At 41.9% G+C, this 21,563-nt stretch overlaps 1 protein-coding gene across 9 annotated transcripts in view; it reads right to left on the bottom strand.

Annotated features, from left to right (window-relative positions):
- The window catches only part of TTC13 (tetratricopeptide repeat domain 13), a 98,114-nt gene that overhangs the window by 56,026 nt on the left and 20,525 nt on the right, over positions 1-21,563 (bottom strand). For 8 of the 9 annotated variants that reach the window (XR_012158142.2, XM_073338030.2, XM_073338027.2 and 5 more), the window contains exons 3-6: positions 18,564-18,639; positions 14,016-14,086; positions 11,978-12,043; positions 8,004-8,096 (exon numbers count right to left, since the gene is read on the bottom strand). Coding sequence is in view for 8 of the 9 variants with exons in the window: in XM_073338030.2 (XP_073194131.2) it covers positions 8,004-8,096; positions 11,978-12,043; positions 14,016-14,086; positions 18,564-18,639 (306 nt within the window). In the remaining variant the exon portion in view is untranslated. The remainder of the gene's footprint in view (positions 1-8,003; positions 8,097-11,977; positions 12,044-14,015; positions 14,087-18,563; positions 18,640-21,563) is intronic. The other variant, XM_073338026.2, reaches the window with a different exon arrangement.

Below are 21,563 nucleotides of genomic sequence, written 5' to 3'. Positions count from 1 at the left end.
TTTGTTTTCTTCCTATTTATATGACTATAGAACCTTTTACTATTGGTTTTAATTCCCTTTGCAAGGTCCAACTCTACTTGACTTTTAGCCTGTCTCACTTTATCCCTACATATTCTGACCTCAATAAGGTAGCTTTCCTTACTGATCCCTCCCTTCTTCCACTCCCTATATGCTTTCTGCTTTTTCTTAATTACCTCTCTAAGATGCTTGCTCATCCAGCTTGGTCTACAACTCCTGCCTATGAATTTTTTCCCCTTTCTTGGGATGCAGGCTTCCGATAGCTTCTGCAGCTTTAATTTAAAATAATCCCAGGCCTCCTCTACCTTTAAACCCATAAATTCTTCAGTCCAATCCACTTCCCTAACTAATTTCCTTAATTTTTGAAAGTCAGCCCTTTTGAAATCAAAAACCCTAGTTGCAGATTTATTTTTGTTAATCCTTCCATTCAGTTTGAACTGAATTAGCTCATGATCACTTGAGCCAAGATTATCCCCTACAACCATTTCCTCTATGAGGTCCTCATTACTCACCAAGACCAAATCTAAAATGGCATCCCCTCTAGTCGGTTCAGCAACTACTTGCTGAAGGAATCCATCAGCTATCGCATCTAGGAAAATCTGAGCCCTATTATTATTACTAGCACTCGTCCTCCAGTCTATATCTGGGAAGTTAAAGTCTCCCATGATCACACAGTTTCCATTAGTATTTACTTTATTAAAAACATTAAAAAGGGCTCTATCCATATCCAAATTAGATCCCGGCGGTCTATAGCACACCCCAAGCACTATCCCAGGGGAGGCTCTAATAGTTTTCTTCCCCAATTTAATTGTTGCCCAGACAGACTCAGTCATATCCATTTCATCGCTTCTTATTTCTTTACATTCTATCTCATCATTGATATACAGTGCTACTCCACCACCTTTACCTTTATTTCGGTCTTTCCTAAACAGCACATACCCTTCAATACCTGTAGCCCAGTCATGACTACTATTCCACCAGGTCTCTGTTATACCTATAATATCTGGTTTCACTTCCTGCACCAGTAACTCTAGTTCCTCCATTTTGTTACCTAGGCTCCTTGCATTAGTGTACAAACATCTTAATTTTTGCTGTTTGGCCTCACTCACATTCTGTACCCTATTAGGCACGGTTATTTTACTACCAGTATAACCTATTAGACTTGTATCTACACTGCCCTTCCTCCTACCTACAGCTGTATCCACTCTTACTTCATTTTCAATGTATACCTGTATACAATGTATACAATGTATACCTTCAGATCAGCGGCACTGCTATGAGTACCCGCATGGCCCCACAGTATGCCAACATTTTTATGGCTGATTTAGAACAACGCTTCCTCAGCTCTCGTCCCCTAACCCCCCTACTCTACTTGCGCTATATTGATGATATCTTCATCATCTGGACCCATGGAAAAGAAGCCCTTGAGGAATTCCACCATGATTTCAACAATTTCCATCCCACCATCAACCTCAGCCTGGTCCAGTCCACACAAGAGATCCACTTCCTGGACACTACAGTGCTAATAAACAATGGTCACATAAACACCGCCCTATACCGGAAACCTACTGACCGCTATTCCTACCTACATGCCTCCAGCTTTCACCCTGACCACACCACATGATCCATCGTCTACAGCCAAGCTCTGCGATACAACCGCATTTGCTCCAACCCCTCAGACAGAGACAAACACCTACAAGATCTCTATCAAGCATTCTTACAACTACAATACCCACCTGCGGCAGTGAAGAAACAGATTGATAGAGCCAGAAGAGTTCCCAGAAGTCACCTACTACAGGACAGGCCTAACAAAGAAAATAACAGAACGCCACTAGCCATCACCTTCAGCCCCCAACTAAAACCCCTCCAACACATTATTAAGGATCTACAACCTATCCTGAAGGATGACCCAACACTCTCACAAATCTTGGGAGACAGGCCAGTCCTTGCCTACAGACAGCCCCCCAACCTGAAACAAATACTCACCAACAACCACATACCACACAACAGAACCACTAACCCAGGAACCTATCCTTGCAACAAAGCCCGTTGCCAACTGTGCCCACATATCTATTCAGGGGACACCATCAAAGGGCCTAATAACATCAGCCACACTATCAGAGGCTCGTTCACCTGCACATCCACCAATGTGATATATGCCATCATGTGCCAGCAATGCCCCTCTGCCATGTACATTGGTCAAACTGGACAATCTCTACGTAAAAGAATAAACGGACACAAATCAGATGTCAAGAGTTATAACATTCATAAACCAGTCGGAGAACACTTCAATCTCTCTGGTCATGCAATTACAGACATGAAGGTCGCTATCTTACAACAAAAAAACTTCAAATTCCAGACTCCAGCGAGAAACTGCTGAATTGGAATTCATTTGCAAATTGGATACTATTAATTTAGGCTTAAATAGAGACTGGGAGTGGCTAAGTCATTATGCAAGATAGCCTATTTCCCCTTGTTTTTTTCTAAACCCCCCCCCCCCCTCTCGACATTCTGGTTAAACTTGGATTTATGCTGGAAATGGCCCACCTTGATTATCATGCACATTGTAAGAAGAGTGGTCACTTTGGATGGGCTATTACCAGCAGGAGAGTGAGTTGGGGGGGGGGCGCGGAGGGTGAGAAAACCTGGATTTGTGCTGGAAATGGCCCAACTTGATGATCACTTTAGATAAGCTATTACCAGCAGGAGAGTGGGGTGGGAGGAGGTATTGTTTCATGGTCTCTGTGTATATATAATGTCTTCTGCAGTTTCCACAGTATGCATCCGATGTAGTGAGCTGTAGCTCACGAAAGCTCATGCTCAAATAAATTGGTTAGTCTCTAAGGTGCCACAAGTACTCCTTTTCTTTTTGCGAATACAGACTAACACGGCTGTTACTCTGAAACCTGAAATGGAATGCTGATGCTGGTGTTAGTAGTTCAAAGAGATGACTTGTCAGGGCTCTCAGCACAAGCAACAGGTTCTTGGAAAAAGCAGCCTGACCACTGACTTGGCTAATTAGATTACTTTAAGAAATCTGCCTACCTGTGGGTTCTCTACCAGGCCACAGGCTCCGTGCTACAAGCAAACTTTTAAATAGTCCCTTGGAGGAACCCCTTCTGTGTGGCAGACCCCTAAGGGATCCCACTCCTTCTTAGGAGTATGTCATGCAGCCTCAATTCCTGAGACTGAACCTCTGAGCTCCAGCACTCCTGTTTGACACCATGAACTCTGCCCATGGAGTCTCACTGAAAGACTCCTGGTCATAGACTTTTACACTCTTCAGGGATCAAAGCACCTCAGCAAGCATTTGCGGCAGGCTGTCTTTTCAAAACAGAGTAGGGTTTATTAGTCAACTGGAACACAGCACTGGGAAGTCCTTAGGTTAGCATACAGAAATAAAGGCTAAGACACAGTCCCCATTCAGGCCAAGCCAGCATTCCAGTGCCAAGCACACGTGGGGTCCATGCTGGCTCTTTACTTCGGTCTCTGTCAGTCCAAAGTGAGTGCTCTGTCTCACCCGCAAGGGTAAGCCTTATTTCAGCTACCTGACACCTTTCGGTTCTTTATCCTCAGGCAGAGACGTGCTGAATTCACATGCCCACCTGCTGGAGTTTCTTGATGTTGGGTGTCAATTGTTCAGTTATTAGGAATTCTGTTGTCCTTCCAGATTTGTCACTGACAGAGGCTGGTTTCAGTCAGGCCTTTAATGACCCATTCCTTCCACCAACTAGGTGACCCAACTACTTCATATCACTTGCAGCATTAACCCATTTATGCCCATTGGATAGCAATGCAAAGTAATGCAAAGCAATGCAACGGAAACTGAGGCATGTCCAGGCTTCATAAAAATATTACAGAAAATTCCCACTTTGTCGCACCAGCAAACCCGTGGATCCTGAAAACATCACACTACTAAGGACAAACACCTGACATGCATCGTGGATAGTTATCTGAAGACATCCACACAGTGTGCAGCAGCAGTCAAAAAAGCAAATGGGATGTTAAGAATAATTAAAAAGGGATAGAGAATAAGACGGAGAATATTTTATTGCCCTTATATAAATCCATGGTACGCCCACATATTGAACACTGAGTCCAGATGTGGTCCCCTCATCTCAAAAAAGATATACTGGCATTAGAAAAGGTCCAGAAAAGGGCAACTAAAAGGATTAGGGATTTGGAACGGGTCCCATATGAGGAGAGATTAAAGAGGCTAGGACTTTTCAGCTTGGAAAAGAGGAGACTAAAGGGTGGATATGATCAAGGTACATAAAATCATGAGTGGTGTGGAGAAAGTGAAAAAGGAAAAGTTATTTACTTGTTCCCATAATATAAGAACGAGGGACCACCAAATGAAATTAATGGGTAGCAGGTTTAAAACAAATAAAAGGAAGTTCTTCTTCACTCAGTGCACAGTCAACCTGTGGAACTCCTTGCCTGAGGAGCTTATGAAGGCTAGGACTATAACAGGGTTTAAAAGAGAACTGGATGAATCACTCTCAGGGATAGGAGAAGTGCTCCACCCACCGCATAATTTCCATTCTTTTACGTGTAGCACTGGACTCCTTGCTTCCCCTGGGTTGTTCACATACGTGATAATGAATTTAGGGTGTGGTTCCCCACTATACTGGATTGGAACCATCACAGTGCCAGCTTGATTGCTATTAATACTAAGTGGTTTACACTATGAGCCATTTCCTCCAGGCTTCAGATGCCTTGAGCTGTTTGCATCCCCAGGTGTGCTCCCCAGTCCTCCAGGCTGGGATTAGGTTGTGAGAACCAGAGAATCTGGAAGACATATGGGCATATCTTCATGGACATTGCCCTGGGCTGACCACCATTTTAAGATGATAAGCACCTGCATCAGGACTTTTGATGATACTTAATGTGTTTTGGGGAGTGGTCCCACACATTTAAGATGGAGCCTTGAAGGCACCTGATGTGTGATTGCACCCATGGAGTGACCCCTGTGCACAACAGTAGGAGGCCTAAAGTAGAAGGCCCAGTGCTACAGTAGGCCTCATGTGGCTCCAGAATAATGGAAGAAGGTCCTGAATCTTCTGGAACCTTTCTAGAGATAGATACCTTGATAGCAAAGATTTGCCCATGTCCACTCCTAAGTAAGGTATTTTTGGTGGATGGAATCAAGAGGCTTTTCTTGACAATGGTAACAAAGAAGCGTAGCTACAGGAGATTAAATGTCAAAGACTTGGCTGTGTGTGTTAATGACAGAGATGGAGCTCTGATCAAGATGTCATCCAGAATTCCAGGAAGGGATGTCATTGGATACCCTGTGACCTGAGTCTGGCTGATTACAAAGAAATTGATGGCAAAGACCCTGAGGGCCGAGGACAGGCCAAATGGGAACATCCTGTACTGATAATGGTTCCTGCCATAAGTAAACCTTAAAAATCTGATAGAAATATGGAAGCATGTATCCGCCAGGTCCACTGAAGTCAGAAAATTCCCCAAGACAGGGATGACACTATAGATGGCAGAGTCTCCATCCAAAACTTTGTTTTCTTCATCCATTTGTTGAGCTTTTTGAGGACAAGAATGGCTTAGATTCCCGTCATCATGTGCTTCTGAGGGAATACTCTCAATTGCTCCCATATTTAAAAGACAAGACATCTCATTCTGGATCAGATTACACTTTATAGGGTTGTGGGAGATGGGGGAATGGATGAATAATGGATGGGGGAGCCCGTTGCTTGAGGGAAAATCCTGGACTCACTATCTCCCTGACCCACCTGTCTGTTGGCAATGCAATCCACTCCTCCAGGAAACAGGAAATTCTGCCTACCCTCTAGCTTCAGCTCTGGGCAGAGGCTTACGTGGTCTTTGTCATAAAGAGGCTTTGGAAAGGGTGGTGTTCCTTCTGGGCTTTCCCCCGAAGCCTGGTCCCACAGCTCTCCTTTGAAGAACCTGCTCTGCCTTCACTGGTGTATCTGAGAGGATGAAGGCCAAAAGGATCCTCTCTGTCTGAAGGCCGGTCTGTACTTTCTCTGAAGGCAGTAAGTCGAACCAGAAAAGCCCAACTAGATTTTTCCACATTGGGTCCGCCACTACCCTGTGTAGCTTTTCCCTGAAAAGAATGGAGTCTTTAAACTTGGCAGAGCACAGAACATGCTTTGAGTGGGTATCCATCTTCCAGGGATGGAGCCGTAAGTGGTTGCTGGTTACTGAACTGGAATCCATGGCTCTGGCTGAGAACCTCATTGCACCCCTTGAGGCCTCACCTATGAATGCTGTTGACAGGGAAACTATTTAAAATAGAGCCAAGTCAGGGTGATCTCTACCCTTTATGGACCTGAGATTTTCCATCCAGGAGAGAGATGCCCTTGCAAAGCAGATAGCTGCTGGGGATGCCCTAAAGGTGGCTGAGGATCCTCAAAAGTCTTTGAGTGGCCTCCATCTTACTATCTGTGGAGCCCTTAGGGTAGAATTCCCCTTCTGAGGGGATAACCGTATCTCTTGCTCAGGACCTTACAGTGGTATCAACCTTCACTATCTCTGCAATAGGAGCTTTTGATTCCTGAATCTTATAAAACCTGAGGTCATCTTTGTCAGTGTGCTTGCCCATATTGGGCTTGTCCCATTCATCCCGAATCACTTCTTCAAAAGATTGTTCAGGAATCGAAACCTCACAAGAGGATTTTGAGGGTAGAAATGTAGTGTCTATTCATGTTGAATATGAACAGTGGAGACAACCTTTCAACGCCTGGCCTCAAATTTCTCAGGGGGAAAAAAAATATTTGCTGAGTTTTAACCTACTCCTGCTCGGATTCAGAATCTGACAATTCACTGTCCTCAGTGGAAAAGGGAGCGGTCTCTAGGGCCCATTGGGCTTATCCCCTAAATTGGCTGGCTGGGTCTTCCTCTCCCTGTTCTGCTCAGAGATTCCTCATCCATTTTTCCCAAGTTGGAGAGGCAACTGCTCTGGTGAGTAGGGGATACCACATGCCTTTCCAAGTCATAGCCCCAAGACCTAACTGAATTACGGACAGAAGACTGGGTACAGCCATCTGCCAAGCCCAGGAAGGCTGTCTCACAAATGGAGAACCGTTTAGATTTTGTTTGGTGCTTTTCAGGCTGCTCTGTCATGCCTGAGAGGTGCAGAGGAGGCAGCAGAAAGACACTGCAGCAGAGGAGCAGGGTGGGTTAAGTCGCAGACTGTAAACCGAACCAGGGAGAAGGAAAGGGAGAACATTGCTCGCCATCACCCAAAGTGCCAAAAAGCTCACTGAAGAAAATAGGCAGGAGAGACAGAACTACTGTCCACATGTTGCGGTGGAGGCAGAGAATCTGGCAGCAAGTGGGAGAACGGGAGAGCGGCCAGAGCACAAGGCACCAAGACTTTGTTCCACCTTCGATAACTGCAGAGAGGAGGGGAGCAGCCCAGACATCCAGAATTGTGGGAGATGATGGGCTGCAGAAATTGTGCACATTTTTGTAATTGACTACATAGAACATTATCTTCAGTTAAAAGTTACGGAATTCTTGATTAATCACATTTATGTTTCTGAGCACAAAAGTGCTATAGTAACACACAATTTGAATGTTGGATGGTTTAACTGGCAGCCTTAATGCAATATGATTGAACTTAGGATTTTTTTGTAGTACAATCACCATAACTGAAGAGGGTTTTTATGCACTATTTTGATTCATTACAATGAGTTACAAAGAAAAGTATGATTCTGCGTTATTCAATATATACAAAGCTAAACACTTGTTTATGTCAATTACCTGCCAATCTATTTGGCTTTAGTCACTAAACATTCTGTACAAGTTTTCACAAATACCATGAAATATGTACTTTTCTTGTAGCAAATACGTATACTTTAAAAGCATTTAAACAGGGAGATATATTTAGTGGAGAAAGCAAGAGTTTTAACCATTAAAAAGGTGAATTAAGCCAGAAGAAATACTTTTAAATATTTGAAAGAGTTGCAATTGAAAAGTCTGAGAAAGAAAAATCTCACCTCTGCTCGCTGTTCAAATACTTCAGGGCGATCTGGTTCCAGACTAATTACTCTGCTCAGCTCATATAGGGCAAGCTCAGCATTGTTTATGTCCTTAAAAAGATAAATTAAACTATATAAGCAGTCAGTGCATGTTTTCTTATTATACTAAGTGATCTTAGAGTTACACTAATAATTTTTAAGGACAAAGGTCAAAAAACAATCAATAAACAGTAACCTCCAGCCATCAAAGTACTTCACTGTCATTTCTAATAGGAACAAGATGCTTTATAGTGCAAGTATTAACTGAACAAGCTGTTTGTATACCAAAACTTAATTACTAAAAGGGACTCCTTTTATCCATATGCATCATCTGCAATATTTTGCAAACAGACTCCTCAGTGTTTCATATTCACCTACTGGGGTTGCACTGCAAATATTCCTTATACAATAAGCATTATGTTTTAGTGCTCAAAATCTCTCCACCAAGAATCGTGGTACTATGAAGTGTATTTTGTCAACTAATATAAAGTCATCGTCACTCTCCCTTATAATCAAAAAATATGAGGCTCTACAACAGAGGTGGGCAAACTACAGCCTGCGGGCCACATCCGGCCCGCGGGACCCTTCTACCCAGCCCCTGAGCTCCTGGCCTGGGAGGCTAGCCCCCGGCCCTTCCCCTGCTGTTCCCCCTTTCCCGCAACCTCAGCTCACTGCGCCACTGACGCAATGCTCTGGGCGGCGAGGTCTTGCTGGGCAGCACAGCTGCAAAGCCACGGCCTGACCAGGTGCTCTGTGCTGCGCCATGGCGTGGCTGGCTCCAGCCGGGCGGCACAGCTGCCTATCCTGGTGCTCTGAGCAGCATGGCTTTAGCGCCACCAGTCACCGGTGCTTCAGGTGCAAGGAGCAGTTGGGGTTGGATAGAGGGCAGGGGAGTTAGGGCTGGTGGTCAGGGGTGTGGATAGGGGTCGGGGCGGTCAGAGGGCGGGGAACAGGGGGGTGTCATAAATATAAAGGGAAGGGTAACCACTTTTCTGAATACAGTGCTGTAAAAATCCCTCCTGGCCAGAGGCAAAGTCCTTTTACCTGTAAAGGGTTAAGAAGCTCAGGTAACCTGGCTAGCACCTGACCCAAAATGACCAATGAGGGGACAAGATACTTTCAAATCCAGAGGGGTGGAAAGGCTTTTGTCTCTGTCTGTCTGTGTGATACCTTTGCTGGGAACAGATCAAGGATGCAAGCCCTCCAACTCCTGTAAAGTTAGTAAGTAATCTAGCTAGAAAATGCGCTAGGTTTTCTTTGTTTTGGCTTGTGAAATTTGCTGTGCTGGAGGAAACGTGTGGAGGAAATTCCAGTTTTTATGTCTTTTTGTAACTTAAGGTTTTGCCTGGAGGGATTCTCTATGTTTTGAATTTGGCGGCCTGTAAGATTATCTTCCATTCTGATCTTACAGAGGTATTCTCTTATCTTTTTTTGTTCTTCTAATAAAGTTCTGTTTAAGAATCTGATTGGGTTTTTTAGATCTTAAAAATCCAAGGCTGGTTTGTGCTCATCTTGTTTATTCTCAAACCTCCCCAGGAAAGGGGGTGTAAGGACTTGGGGGGATATTTTGCAGAAATAGGAACTCCAAGTGGTCCTTTCCCTGTTCTTTGCCTAAATCACTTGGTGGTGACGGCATACTGTTCAAGGACAAGGCAAAATTTGTACCTTGGGAAAGTTTTAACCTAAGGTGGTAAAAATAAACTTAGGGGATCTTTCATGCAGGTCCCCACATCTGTATCCTAGAATTCAAAGTGGGGAGGGAACCCTGACGGGGAGGTTGAATGGGGGCAGGGGTTCCAGGGGGGCAATCAGGAAGAGGGGATTGTATGGGGTGGCGGGGGGGCAGTCAGGGAGAAGCGGTGGTTGGATGGGACAAGGGTCCCAGAGGGGCAGTCAGGAATGAGAGGAGGGGTTGGATGAGGCAACGGGGGGTAGTCAGGGGACAGGGAGGGGTGGATGGGGTGGGGGGGCCGTCAGGGAGCAAGAAGCAGGGGAGGTCAGATAGGGGCCAGGCCACATCTGGCTGTTTGGGGAGGCACAGCCTCCCCTAACTGGCCCTCCATACAATTTCGGAAACCCGATGTGGCCCTCAGGCCAAAATGTTTTCCCGCCTCGATCTACAATGTGTACCATAAAACAGTTTAGTCTGATTCAGTGTACACTAACTGTTTTTTCTTGCTGAGTAAAGCAGTCCCAGCAGAGACAGCTACAGCTAAATAAATGTGATCGGAGTTCCTTCCCTTCTGTGACATCACAAGCTCCTCCTGACACTACTTCCCATGAATGGAGGAAAGCTTTATCCGGAAGAACAAATTAGCAATTCATTAGCTGCATCGGCCAGAAAGGCCAGTGCTGTGTTTCATAGTTTCAAGGACTTTCAAAAATCAAGTTAACTCAAAGACATCTGTATCTCCAATAACCTAGCTGAACCATGACGAAACTAGCTGCAGAGTCTACACAGATAATATTATATCTGGTTCATAAGGCCTCCTCTTTTTATCCCAAGTCTCTGAAGAAAATATTTCCTTAGGCCTTGTCTATATTAAACTTTTCCCTAAAGTTTACCACCATTATCACTACTGATTCACCTGCAACAACGATTGGAACCGTGCGGAGCACTAGTGCTTTAAACCAGTGTCATCTAGACCTTTTGATGATCTCGGTTAGAAAATATGGTGGCATTCCCAATACTTCCCCTACCTATCTAAAGGTTTTGCAGTACTGCCATGTATTATCCTAGTACTGGAGTAACTACACATTAAATAGATTGGCAAAGTCCACATTAGACTTTATAGCTTCTTTGGTTCTTCTGTTGTTTTGGGCTAGAGAAACTCCACTTGAGATAAGAGTTTTGTTTTTGTTGGTTGGTTCATTTGCTTGTTTGGGTTTTGGGGAAGGGAAGGAATTTTAAGTAACCTCAAGCTTTTGCCTGAACCTTTTGCCCATCTTTAGAATCAAGTCAGAAAAAAAAACTTCAAAATATTTCTCACAGAAGCCACCTTTTTTTTTTTTTTTTAAATCAGCTGTGCAGAGAACCAGAGAACTCTTTGCTGAGATAGAAATGAATATGAAGATCACAGAAAGTGAGTACCTGTCAACATTCTCTAGCACACAGTGGTTCTGCATAATGGGATTTTCCACTGAGTCATCCAATTAATCTGGACTGGAGGAAGTCAGAATTCTAAAAGCCAACTGCAGCTTCCTGACAGGATCTGGATGCTTAATTATACTATATAAAACAAAAGGCTATTTTTTTAAAATCCATTTTTCCTTACTAATTTTTTTTAAATCATTAATATCCAACTCTTCAAACGCTGGATCATTGTGTTGGTCTTTACCTATTGATCTTTATATTACAAACGGCTTTGAAAATGGTTCAATTAGGTGCTATTGTGTTAAACAAAAGTACAGTTCAGATACTTATTAGTTAAACAAAAATTATTCATGTTAGTGCCACTGAAGACTTGAATCCAAGAATGGGGTATGTATTTAGGGATGACCCCCCCCCCCACGAGGAGGGGTAGCAACAAACACTACAGAGTATGAATAAGACAATTCAAAGAGTACAAAATAGAAGCTGCTTGAAACAGCCCAAACAGTAATGCCATCATGAGCATCTCACTGTATGTTTGCTAAACAAAGTAGCTGGTCCCCCTCTACCACTTCCTATCAGTCTTTAGGGATCTTCATGAGATTATACACACACACACACACACACACACACACACACACCAAGATTTTGATGTCTGACAGGTATGGTCCCCAGTCATATAGCATCTTCAGATAAGAGGAAGAGGATGTTTCAGAGAAAACATTAATAGCATGACAATACACGCTGAAAGCCTTTGGGACTGTACATATGTTTAATAAATTCTAGTTGATATAGTTCCTGTAATCTCTTACAGTTTGTAGGAAAGTATGTCTGACAATCATTTAAATTATTAAATACTCACATGAAGTCCTTTTTTCCCATATGCTATCCCTCGTCCATAAATAGCACTAACCAGCTCTGGATCTTCCTATTCAGAGCAAAACACACGTAAAACCATCTTTAAAAAAAATTAAAGTGAATCGAAGGTATCTTTCTTCAGCTGCTTACTTTTACTTAATGCTCAGTGTTAATATTAAACAGGCCTCAGTCATGGTCTCCAGGTAAAGACACAAGAGAGATTATTATAACCCATCATCATCACAAGCTCATAACTTGCAATTTATGAGCTAAAAATGTCCATGTTTCATCTCTGCCTACAGGGGAATTACTTGGAAAATGAGCAAAATCTCTTCACCAAATCTAAGTAGAGTGAGTGAAGAGAAACCCCTTTTCCCGTGGTAAAAATAATTCTAACCACAAAGGTTTTTTTTAAATGAAAACTATAGCAAAAATGCCGGATATTAAAATGTGGCATGGGCAGTCATCAGCAAATCTACACATAAGTAACTTTTGTGCTAATTTTTTCCTATTTCAGAGGTTCCCACACCGTAGGGGGTATAGGGCTGTGGCCAGCCAAGTGCCCAACCCAAGGCCAGGCAACGGAGACGAGAGCGTGCACGGAGTCCCCAGTGGTTGCAGGGGCCGGGAAGAAGCACAGCCCCACCCTGGCAACAGCCTGGTGGTCTTCCCCTTCTCCCCTCCCTGATCGCTGGGGACTCCCTGCTTGCTCTCCCAGCTGCTGCCCTGGATACCTGGTCAGTTGCAGCGTTCAATATTTTAGATCTTCTAGAGCCTGCAGGAGCAAGAGGCTCTGGGCAGGAGGAGGGAGGCAAGGAGCCCTGGGCTGATCCATGCCACGGGTTCCTCCAAGGATGGAGCCAGCCAGGTCCTGCTACTGCCCTGGGTGGGAGCTGCCCCCTCCCTAAGGTGGCCCAGTCCACACCTAAAAATTAAGTTGATCTAGCTACGTCACTCAGGGATGTGAAAAATTTTGAACCCCGAGCACCACAGCTAGGTCAACCTAACTCCCAGTCGACAAAAGAACTTCAGCTACCATCTCTCAGAGAGGTGCATTACCTACATGGATGAAAGAAACCCTTCTGTTGATGTGGAAACTGTCTACACTACAGAGGCATAGCTGCAGTGCAAACATACCCTCAGTGTACAAATAAACACATATGCCATTAGAAAAAGTTAAAAAACATAGAAGGATGCTATTACATTACAAAGCAGAACTTTTTAAATAGCATTTTATAGCCTACCACTGATGTATTTTATATCTGTATTGGCTTAAAAAGCAGGCCTATGCTTCAGTCAATTAGACCGTCTTGTCCATAAGGATACATATTTATAAATCAAGTTTGACTAAGCTATGGTACCCTTTTTAAAAAATTGTCAGCCTGCCATGAAACAATCTGAATGATAAAATAATATGGATTCCACGCCATCCAATCAGAAAAGAAATTTATACTAGAGAATAAATAAAATTTTGCTTAAATATTACAGCAGCCAAGTTCTTAACTGACAACCCAGTATTAACCTGGGATGGAGTCTGGTTTATAACAACGTGGAGCTCCCATAATGCCAGTGCCACATATGAGGTTATTCTGCCAGTAAGTTACTGGCAATATGTAGTAAAAAAAAATCTCAATCTAATACGGTACGAAGTCCTAATCAAGTGAACTTTTAGGAGACTGAACTGTGCAAAATGAGGTATGGTTTTTGTTCTTTTGAAGCTATTCCTTCTAAAACAGTTAAATAAATTGGCTTATATTTTAGTAGTTTATTAGGAGACTGGGATCATGAGATTTTTTTAAAAACCACATTTATCCATTGTATTCATTTTCACATCTGATAGCAGAATCTCTCCAATTTAAGTCCTGGGATTTATTAAGAGTTAAATATTTTATCTGCTTTGTCAGCCTCAAATGCTATAATGGTTCTAAGCTAGAATTTTATAACAATCTGTATTTTATACAAATCTATTTCCTCAATGATTGATTTCAAGGTTCATCATCTTTACATTTAAAATTACAAAAATAGAACAAGCGAACAGTTACCTGTAGCATTGTTGAAAAATGTCTTATTGCTTCATCATATAGGCCGCTGCCAATCAACACGTAGGCAATTGCTGGCAAAGCAAGATTACAAACACATTAAAATAAAAACAACATAGATAATGTGTCAGTTTTTCAAATATTCTAAAATTTGGTCACATTTAACAAAATGTAAACTAAGGATATATCTACACTACCCCCCCGGATCGGGTCCAGCTGGGGTCAATTTATCATGTCTAGTCTAGACGTGATAAATCGACCCACGAGCGCTCTCCCATCAACTCCTGTACTCCACCACCGCAAGAGGTGCAGGCGGAGTCGACGGGGGAGCAGCAGCAGTCGACTCACCGCGGTGAAGAGACCACAGTAAGTCAATCTAAGTACGTCGACTTCAGCTATGTTATTCACGTAGCTGAAGTTGTGTAACTTAGATTGATCCTCCCACCCCAGTGTATACCAGGGCTAAGTATCTTACTATAAATCACTTAGCACAAGGAGATCCCAATCCCAAATATAGCCACTTGATGCTATCATAGTTATAGGCAGAGCTAGTAGCCTAGGAGCCAGAGGGACATGCTGGTTGCTTCTGGGAGCTGCACAAAGCCAGGGCAGGTAGGCAGCCTGCCTTAGCCCCGCTGCACTGCCACTGGACTTTTAGCGGCCTATTAATATCTCCCGGATTGCTTTCAATACCCACCGGGAGATCGATGCAGATTCGGGTAGAGTCCCAGCCAATCCAGAAGGGTTGGCAACCCTAGGTTGGGCGCAGAGAAGAGGAACTAGGACTAACTGAGCAAGGATAGCTGGAGCGTAAGAGAGAGGGAGGCTGGTACTGACTGAGCAAGGAGGATGGGAGCCGGTGAGGGAAATGGGGGGAGAGGGGAATACAGATCAGATGAGGAGCCAGAAGAGACTGGGACTGTCTGGACAAAAACTGGAACTAGGAACCAGCACCAGGGGAATTGGAGATGAGCTGACAAGAAACTGGGGTGCAGAAGGAGAACTGGGACTGGTTAGGGCAGGAGTACTCAACAGCCAGATGCTTTTGAACAGACTGTAAAAAATTTTTTTTTTTTTTTTACTTATTATAATCTATTTTTGTATTACTTTCTCTAGCGTCTGGACCTTTTCTATACCATCACAAAAAATGATTGATTGCCTGTGGGTTAGGGAAAGAGTCTGGGATAAGGAACCAGGAGACTAGGATTGAAGTAACCCTAATTTTGTCATTTCCTAACTTCAGAGCGCTTGACTTTGAAACCTTAATGTTCCAGCAAGCGAGTGAGTAATATAAATAATAGGATGGTATTGTGGTTAAAGCACAGTATAGGGAGTCAGTAGACCTGGTTTCTATTCCATCTCCGTCACAGGTTTATTATGTATAATAGGGAAGTCACTTAGGGATTATTTTTGAAAGGTTCTGAGTGCCTGCAGCTCCACAAATGTAGATGTGGGTGCTCAGAACATCTGAAAATCAGGCACCTAGCCTTCCTATTTCAGTTTCCTTATGTGTAAAATGTTCTCTATATCATAAAAGACAGTAAGGCTAAATATATTAGTGATCATAGAACAGTTTGAAATCCTCAGATGGTAGACATTATTACAATGGATTAGTTTAATTTTTGCATATTATTAAGTGTTGATGTGGTCAGTGCAGAATAAGACACAAAGACAGATCCTGTGCTAAGGAGCTTGGAGTCTAGAAGATAGACAAGACAGGTCAACACTGGGAGAGACAGATGATGATAGGTTAGAATGTAGAGGTCTTTTGTTGTGGCTTTTCCTAATCCTGTCTTCTGCACTTATATAATGTTGGGGCATTTGGACAATGTTATTTTTCGTTTTGAAAAGCCATATCTGCCCTCCACAGCTTACTGTCTGGTATAAAGAGTAGTCCACAGTATTTCAACTGAAAATACTTAACTTAAAAAATACTTCACGTGAGAGGCTACTGTGTTTTTTTCACTTGTTTACTCAGCAGTGGTACATGTTTTTTGTAGAAGATTGCCATACTTCTTAGAACGGTTTAGATAACTTACCTTTTACAGTTATACTGGAGAAAAGTCTCAACCTATGGCAGTATTTACGTTGTAAGTGTCAGGGATGAAAATTTTACACATTTATGATAAAACGCTTTTAGTAGGTCTTCTAAATAGGTCTGGCAGTAAGCTCTTAAACTTTATTGAAGAGCCAAAATCTGCTCTTGGATACACAGATGCAACTTCTAGTGAAGATAATGGGAACTGCATGTGCCCATCGAATTGCAGAATTTGGCTGTAGCAGCCTAAGATACAAGTTTGTTTGTTCAGAACATCTTATAACTGCAGATATTAAGACAGCTAAAGTTATCAAACTTTTTTTTTTGTTAGTTTACCTTGACAACTGTATTGCTCAGAGGAGTTACCAAGGCTTTATTTTTCAAGCATCAGAAGAGTTATTAGTAGAAACTCAACATGTTATGTTTATTTTAGGATGCAGTACTTGGTGAAGAGGTGTCAAAATATTTGTTTTTGGTGACAGCCCAGCTAAGTTTGTCAGAGGAGTTATCAGAAAAAGACAGTAGGAATTCAGGCTACTTCTCACTTTCTAAATAATTCTTTAGTAAGCAAGATGAAAGCAATAGTTTTGTTAAGGTTATCTACATTCATCACAAAACTCGTTTTTCTAACATGTTCATCTAGCACCATGACAGAAATACTTAGAATATGTAGTATATTTTTCAGTGAGTTTAGTGTTTGTGAAAAGATGCTGGATATATAACCTTAGGGAACAATGATCCATTTATCCACAGAACAGGTAGAGATTGAGTACAGATTTTCACATGCCAATATTTCCCAACCCTGATTTGGAGGGATCATTTCTAGGGACAAGAGAGCCATTCTTCAGCCTATTCAATCCTTGGCATCTCAGCTGAGATTGCCAACAAAGGTGCTAATTAACAGGAATTGCAATGTTTTTCCGTCATGTGAACCTGTCTTTTGCAAAGCAAACACATTCTGATGGCATTGTTGCAAACCATTGCTGATGTAAAGGAAAGAAAAAATACACATCCAGGTGGACAGTGCTGTCATTGTGGGGAGACAGTTCTTAATTTTGTCCTGGACATTGGTTTAGGAGAGGGCCTAGCCCAACCTGCACCACTATTAACATGTCTGCACTGGGCAGAGTGAAGTGTTTGTTTATACTATGTAAGGATATGTCTTTGTATACATACAAAAAACTTCACTATGCATACACCTCTTGAGAACCAGTCAGGAGGTGAGGCTGCACACAGTAATGATGCAGTATGAGGAGTGAAAGAGAGCCAATGGCAGCTAGAGAGGCTCCTTGCATTTTCTTCATTTGTCTTTCTTCTCTGCCAAATTCTTAAATCTACTTCATTAGCCATCAGTCATATGATATCACAATCATTCCCAAGGTAATAAACTATGGTAACATAAGGGCAGACTGATAACTGAATACACTAGTTTTATGGAAAAGAGAAGGATTGGGGCAAGGAGCAAAACAGTGAAAAGACACTGCCTACAATGTTGTAGGCGATATGAGCAGGCCACACTTTGAGGAGTCCCCACACAATTCACATTTCTTCCCCTAAGGTTTACTAGAGCAGGAGAAGCACAAATAGAAGGACCTAAGCTCAGAAAAATGCCAGACAACTAGGAAACTCCTAAGAACATGCTCCAGAAAAGATGTATCTGAAAGAAGAGTAGGGCAGGTAGGGTGACAGGCCCTGGAGCCAAACATAGGAATGGGGTTCCTTTGATGTTGCTACCTGGCTCCCATGTGGCAAATGCTGAACCACTGGAGGGGGCTGAAGATTTACGGCTAGAATAAGGGAGTCTCCAACCTTCCTCAAAATTCTTCCAAGAACTTTCCCCCTACCAGACAGAGACCAAGCTGAAGCAAGAGAGAAAATGGCAAACAATTTTTAAAAATAAATAAATAATAAAAAACCCCTCAGCAGCACAGGGTTCCCTCAGAGACCTGTTTAGAAGACACCTGCCTCTCAGCACAGAAGCAGAAGACCGTAGAACAACGTCACAGCACTTCACCAGGTGCACTTCTAGTGTGCCAACAAGTGCACAGAGAAAGAAATCCACAAGAACCTTCCACCCCCCTTTCAGACTTGGAAAAGGTAGGAAAAACAGCAGTTCCAAGCTCGATGGAGCAGCAATTTCACCTGACAGAAAGCTTCTCTCAAATATCCAGAAAATCTTCAGTTATCAGCAATGACAGGAAAGAGAGAGTAGGAAGAGTTCATGAGTGTTTAACAGGGTTTGGGAAAATATTTTCTTCACATTTGCATGACCAAATGAATGGTGAAATGTCCCACTGTGCAGAGTAGAAAGAAGTACTATGGGGAAAAAAAGGTAAATGATGTTCTTTCCACATAATTAAAAACAAAAGGCTGAAATTTTATTGCTCAAGGAGTGATAAAAGTGATCCTAAAGCATCCATCAGAATTACCAACTATAATTTTACAGTATCAAAACTTTGTGCCTGTGAGCGGCATCCAGAATCACCCCAATAAACATTATATAATTATCTTACCCAAATCTTCATTTGTGTTGTCATTATCAGTGGCAAATGGGAATCGTTTTTGTTCCGCAAGTGACTTTGCTTGGTTCTGTAAAACATTATGGTTTTAACGTTTAGCTGACAATAGCAAAAAAAAATCCTACAAAATCAGAATTTAGCATTGGACAATTTAAGGCTTAAATCCTTAAAAGAACATCTGACATCAAAGTAACTACTAGTATTAAGGCACAATGCATGATATAACAAAACTGAAGAAAGGCACTAACATTTATTCCTAACCTTTCGTGAGGGGATAAACTGCTTTTCAGATGTCACTGCTATCCTCTGATACTACAGCCAACTTAACATACCAGATGAAAGAATATACACCTAGGACAACCAAAAAATATAAAACAATGTTCTTACTGTAGTATACATCCCATTTTAACTTGAATTATGGAAATGTCCCTAAGCAATGTATTACATAGTGGGAGGGAAGTTTTACCCTTTGTCCAGTGAGAAGAGTGAAGGACTATAAAACAAATACATAAGAAAATAGACCCAATAATAAAAGACAGAAGTTTCATTAAGTTTTTTTTTTAAATCTGGCATTGTTAATCTCTTCACTACTGCATGCCTTTACAATTAAAGCATATATACTGGAATTATAGAGAAAGTAGGGACCACAAAAGCAGAATTGCCTGGAAAAATCTCTGTCCAGAAAATGTATCTGCAGAACATGATAACATGAAAATGAAGTGTACATGGAGACATCCAAACAATTATAAACACCTTTGATTCATACAGAGAACTCCCACTGACTCCTTGAGTCTTGCCTAGAGCTCCCATTGCAGTTTAGGGTCACAAAGATGCTTTTCTCAAACCATGATGCAAACATACCTCTTATGGATCAAGTTTAAATGAAGGATGTGGTGTTTGGGCTAGTAATCTTTACTAATTTAATTCAAGTACATTTTTAAGTGGTTGAGTTCCTTTTTTGTCAAAGCTGTAGAGAAGAAAGAGGGCTCCAAATGATCTAAAGATTCTGTACCAGATCCTTGCTGGACTAAACTGGCATAACTGAGTTCAAACAGCTAAGTCAATTTACATCAGCTGTGGATCTGGTCCCATGTTTTTTCCCCCAAATGTAGATCATAGAAGTTATTATACAGCTTCATTAATATGTCAGCTACCTCATTATTTAGGAGTTGTACATATTATATCCCTTGCACACCATTCAGAGCAACATATGTCTAGTCAACGGGTCATGTCTGGCCACCTTGAAAACAGAAATGGTAAATGACAGAACACTGCTGACTGAACTGTTCCAACATAGACCCAGAGTTGGATCTCGCTGCAGATATATCAGAATCCTTTATTTTGAGATGGATTACGTCCATTGTCATGTAATAATTGGTTACATTTTCAAAAAGAACTAGACAATTGCTATCAAATGAACAAAAGAGATGGATCTCCAAAGTTACCAACTCTATTTTCGATCTTTAAATGTCTATTATAAAAGTCTTTGTCTCTCTGCTGACAAAAACTGTATACACCAAGGAGTCCCAACTCTTCCCAGCATCAAGATATGCTCACATTATGCCAGTTGCCAGAACTTCAAGGATAAATCTGCCAAGTTTTGCCACAACGTAAGTATACAGTGCAGTAAACACCACACAAAACAACCAAAGGCATTAGAGTGGATTATAGGAGCAAAATTGTAGACAGAAGTAGCTGTAGCTGAACAACCAATCAAAAAGACTTTGTACTACTGTCTCCAATTTTTCTTGTTGAAGTCAATGAAGCTAAACCTTTGGCTGAGAGAAATTTAAGGCATATTAATTCTAAAAGAATCAAATAAACGTGGGCAACATTTTTAGTACCAAAAGCAAATCCCACTGTACAGTGGGAACACAATCCTGAAGCTCTTGATCAGTTCGACTCTTTTGGTCTGTCCTGCATGCTTGTACAGCACCTAGCACAATGGAGTCTGATCCTGACTGGGGCCTTTGGACATTACCACAAGATTAATGTTTTACTTATTTGTAATCACATTTACATTAATAAATTTTAAAACTTACAATTAAAAAAAAAATCTGATGAATTTAACCAAAGTTGGGTGAAAGATTTTTGCTACTGAAGTCAATGCTACCCATATTTAGATTACTGCTCATCTAAATTATTCTAAGGGAAGTATCACAGACTGCATGCATTCAAGAATTTAAATATAACAGCTTGTCAAGGTTCCTTCCCCACTCTGAACTCTAGGGTACAGATGTGGGGACCTGCATGAAAGACCCCCTAAGCTTATTCTTACCAGCTTAGGTTAAACGCTGACACCACCAAAGTGTCTAACAATAACAACAGGGGAAGTGCCCACTTGGAAACATCTTCCCCTCCAAAATTCCCCCAAGCACTACACCCCCTTTCCTGGGGAAGGCTTGATAAAAATCCTCACCAATTTACATAGGTGAACACAGACCCAAACCCTTGAATCTTAAGAACAATGAAAAGCAATCAGGTTCTTAAAAGAAGAATTTTAATTGAAGAAAAAGTAAAAGAATCGCCTCTGTAAAATCAGGATGGTAAATACCTTACAGGGTAATCAGATTCAAAACATAGAGAATCCCTCTAGGCAAAACCATAAGTTACAAAAAGATACAAAAACAGGAGTATACATTCCATTCAGCACAACTTATTTTATCAGCCATTTAAACAAAACAGAATCTAATGCATATCTAACTAGATTGCTTATTGACTTTTTACAGAAGTTCTGACCTGCATTCCTGCTCTGGTCCCGGCAAAAGCAACACACAGACAGAGAGAACCCTGTGTTTCCCCCCGCCCTCCAGCTTTGAAAGTATCTTGTCTCCTCATTTGTCATTTTGGTCAGGTGCCAGCGAGGTTATCTTAGCTTCTTAACCCTTTACAGGTGAAAGGGTTTTTCCTCTGGCCAGGAGGGATTTAAAGGTTCCCTTTATATTTATGACACAGCTCATTTGAGAAAGACTTTCCAAAAGTGAGTTATGTCAA

Source organism: Lepidochelys kempii, chromosome 3, assembly GCF_965140285.1.
Source record: "Lepidochelys kempii isolate rLepKem1 chromosome 3, rLepKem1.hap1, whole genome shotgun sequence".
NCBI lineage: Eukaryota > Metazoa > Chordata > Testudines > Cheloniidae > Lepidochelys > Lepidochelys kempii.
This window is presented reverse-complemented; position numbering and strand designations above follow the sequence as displayed.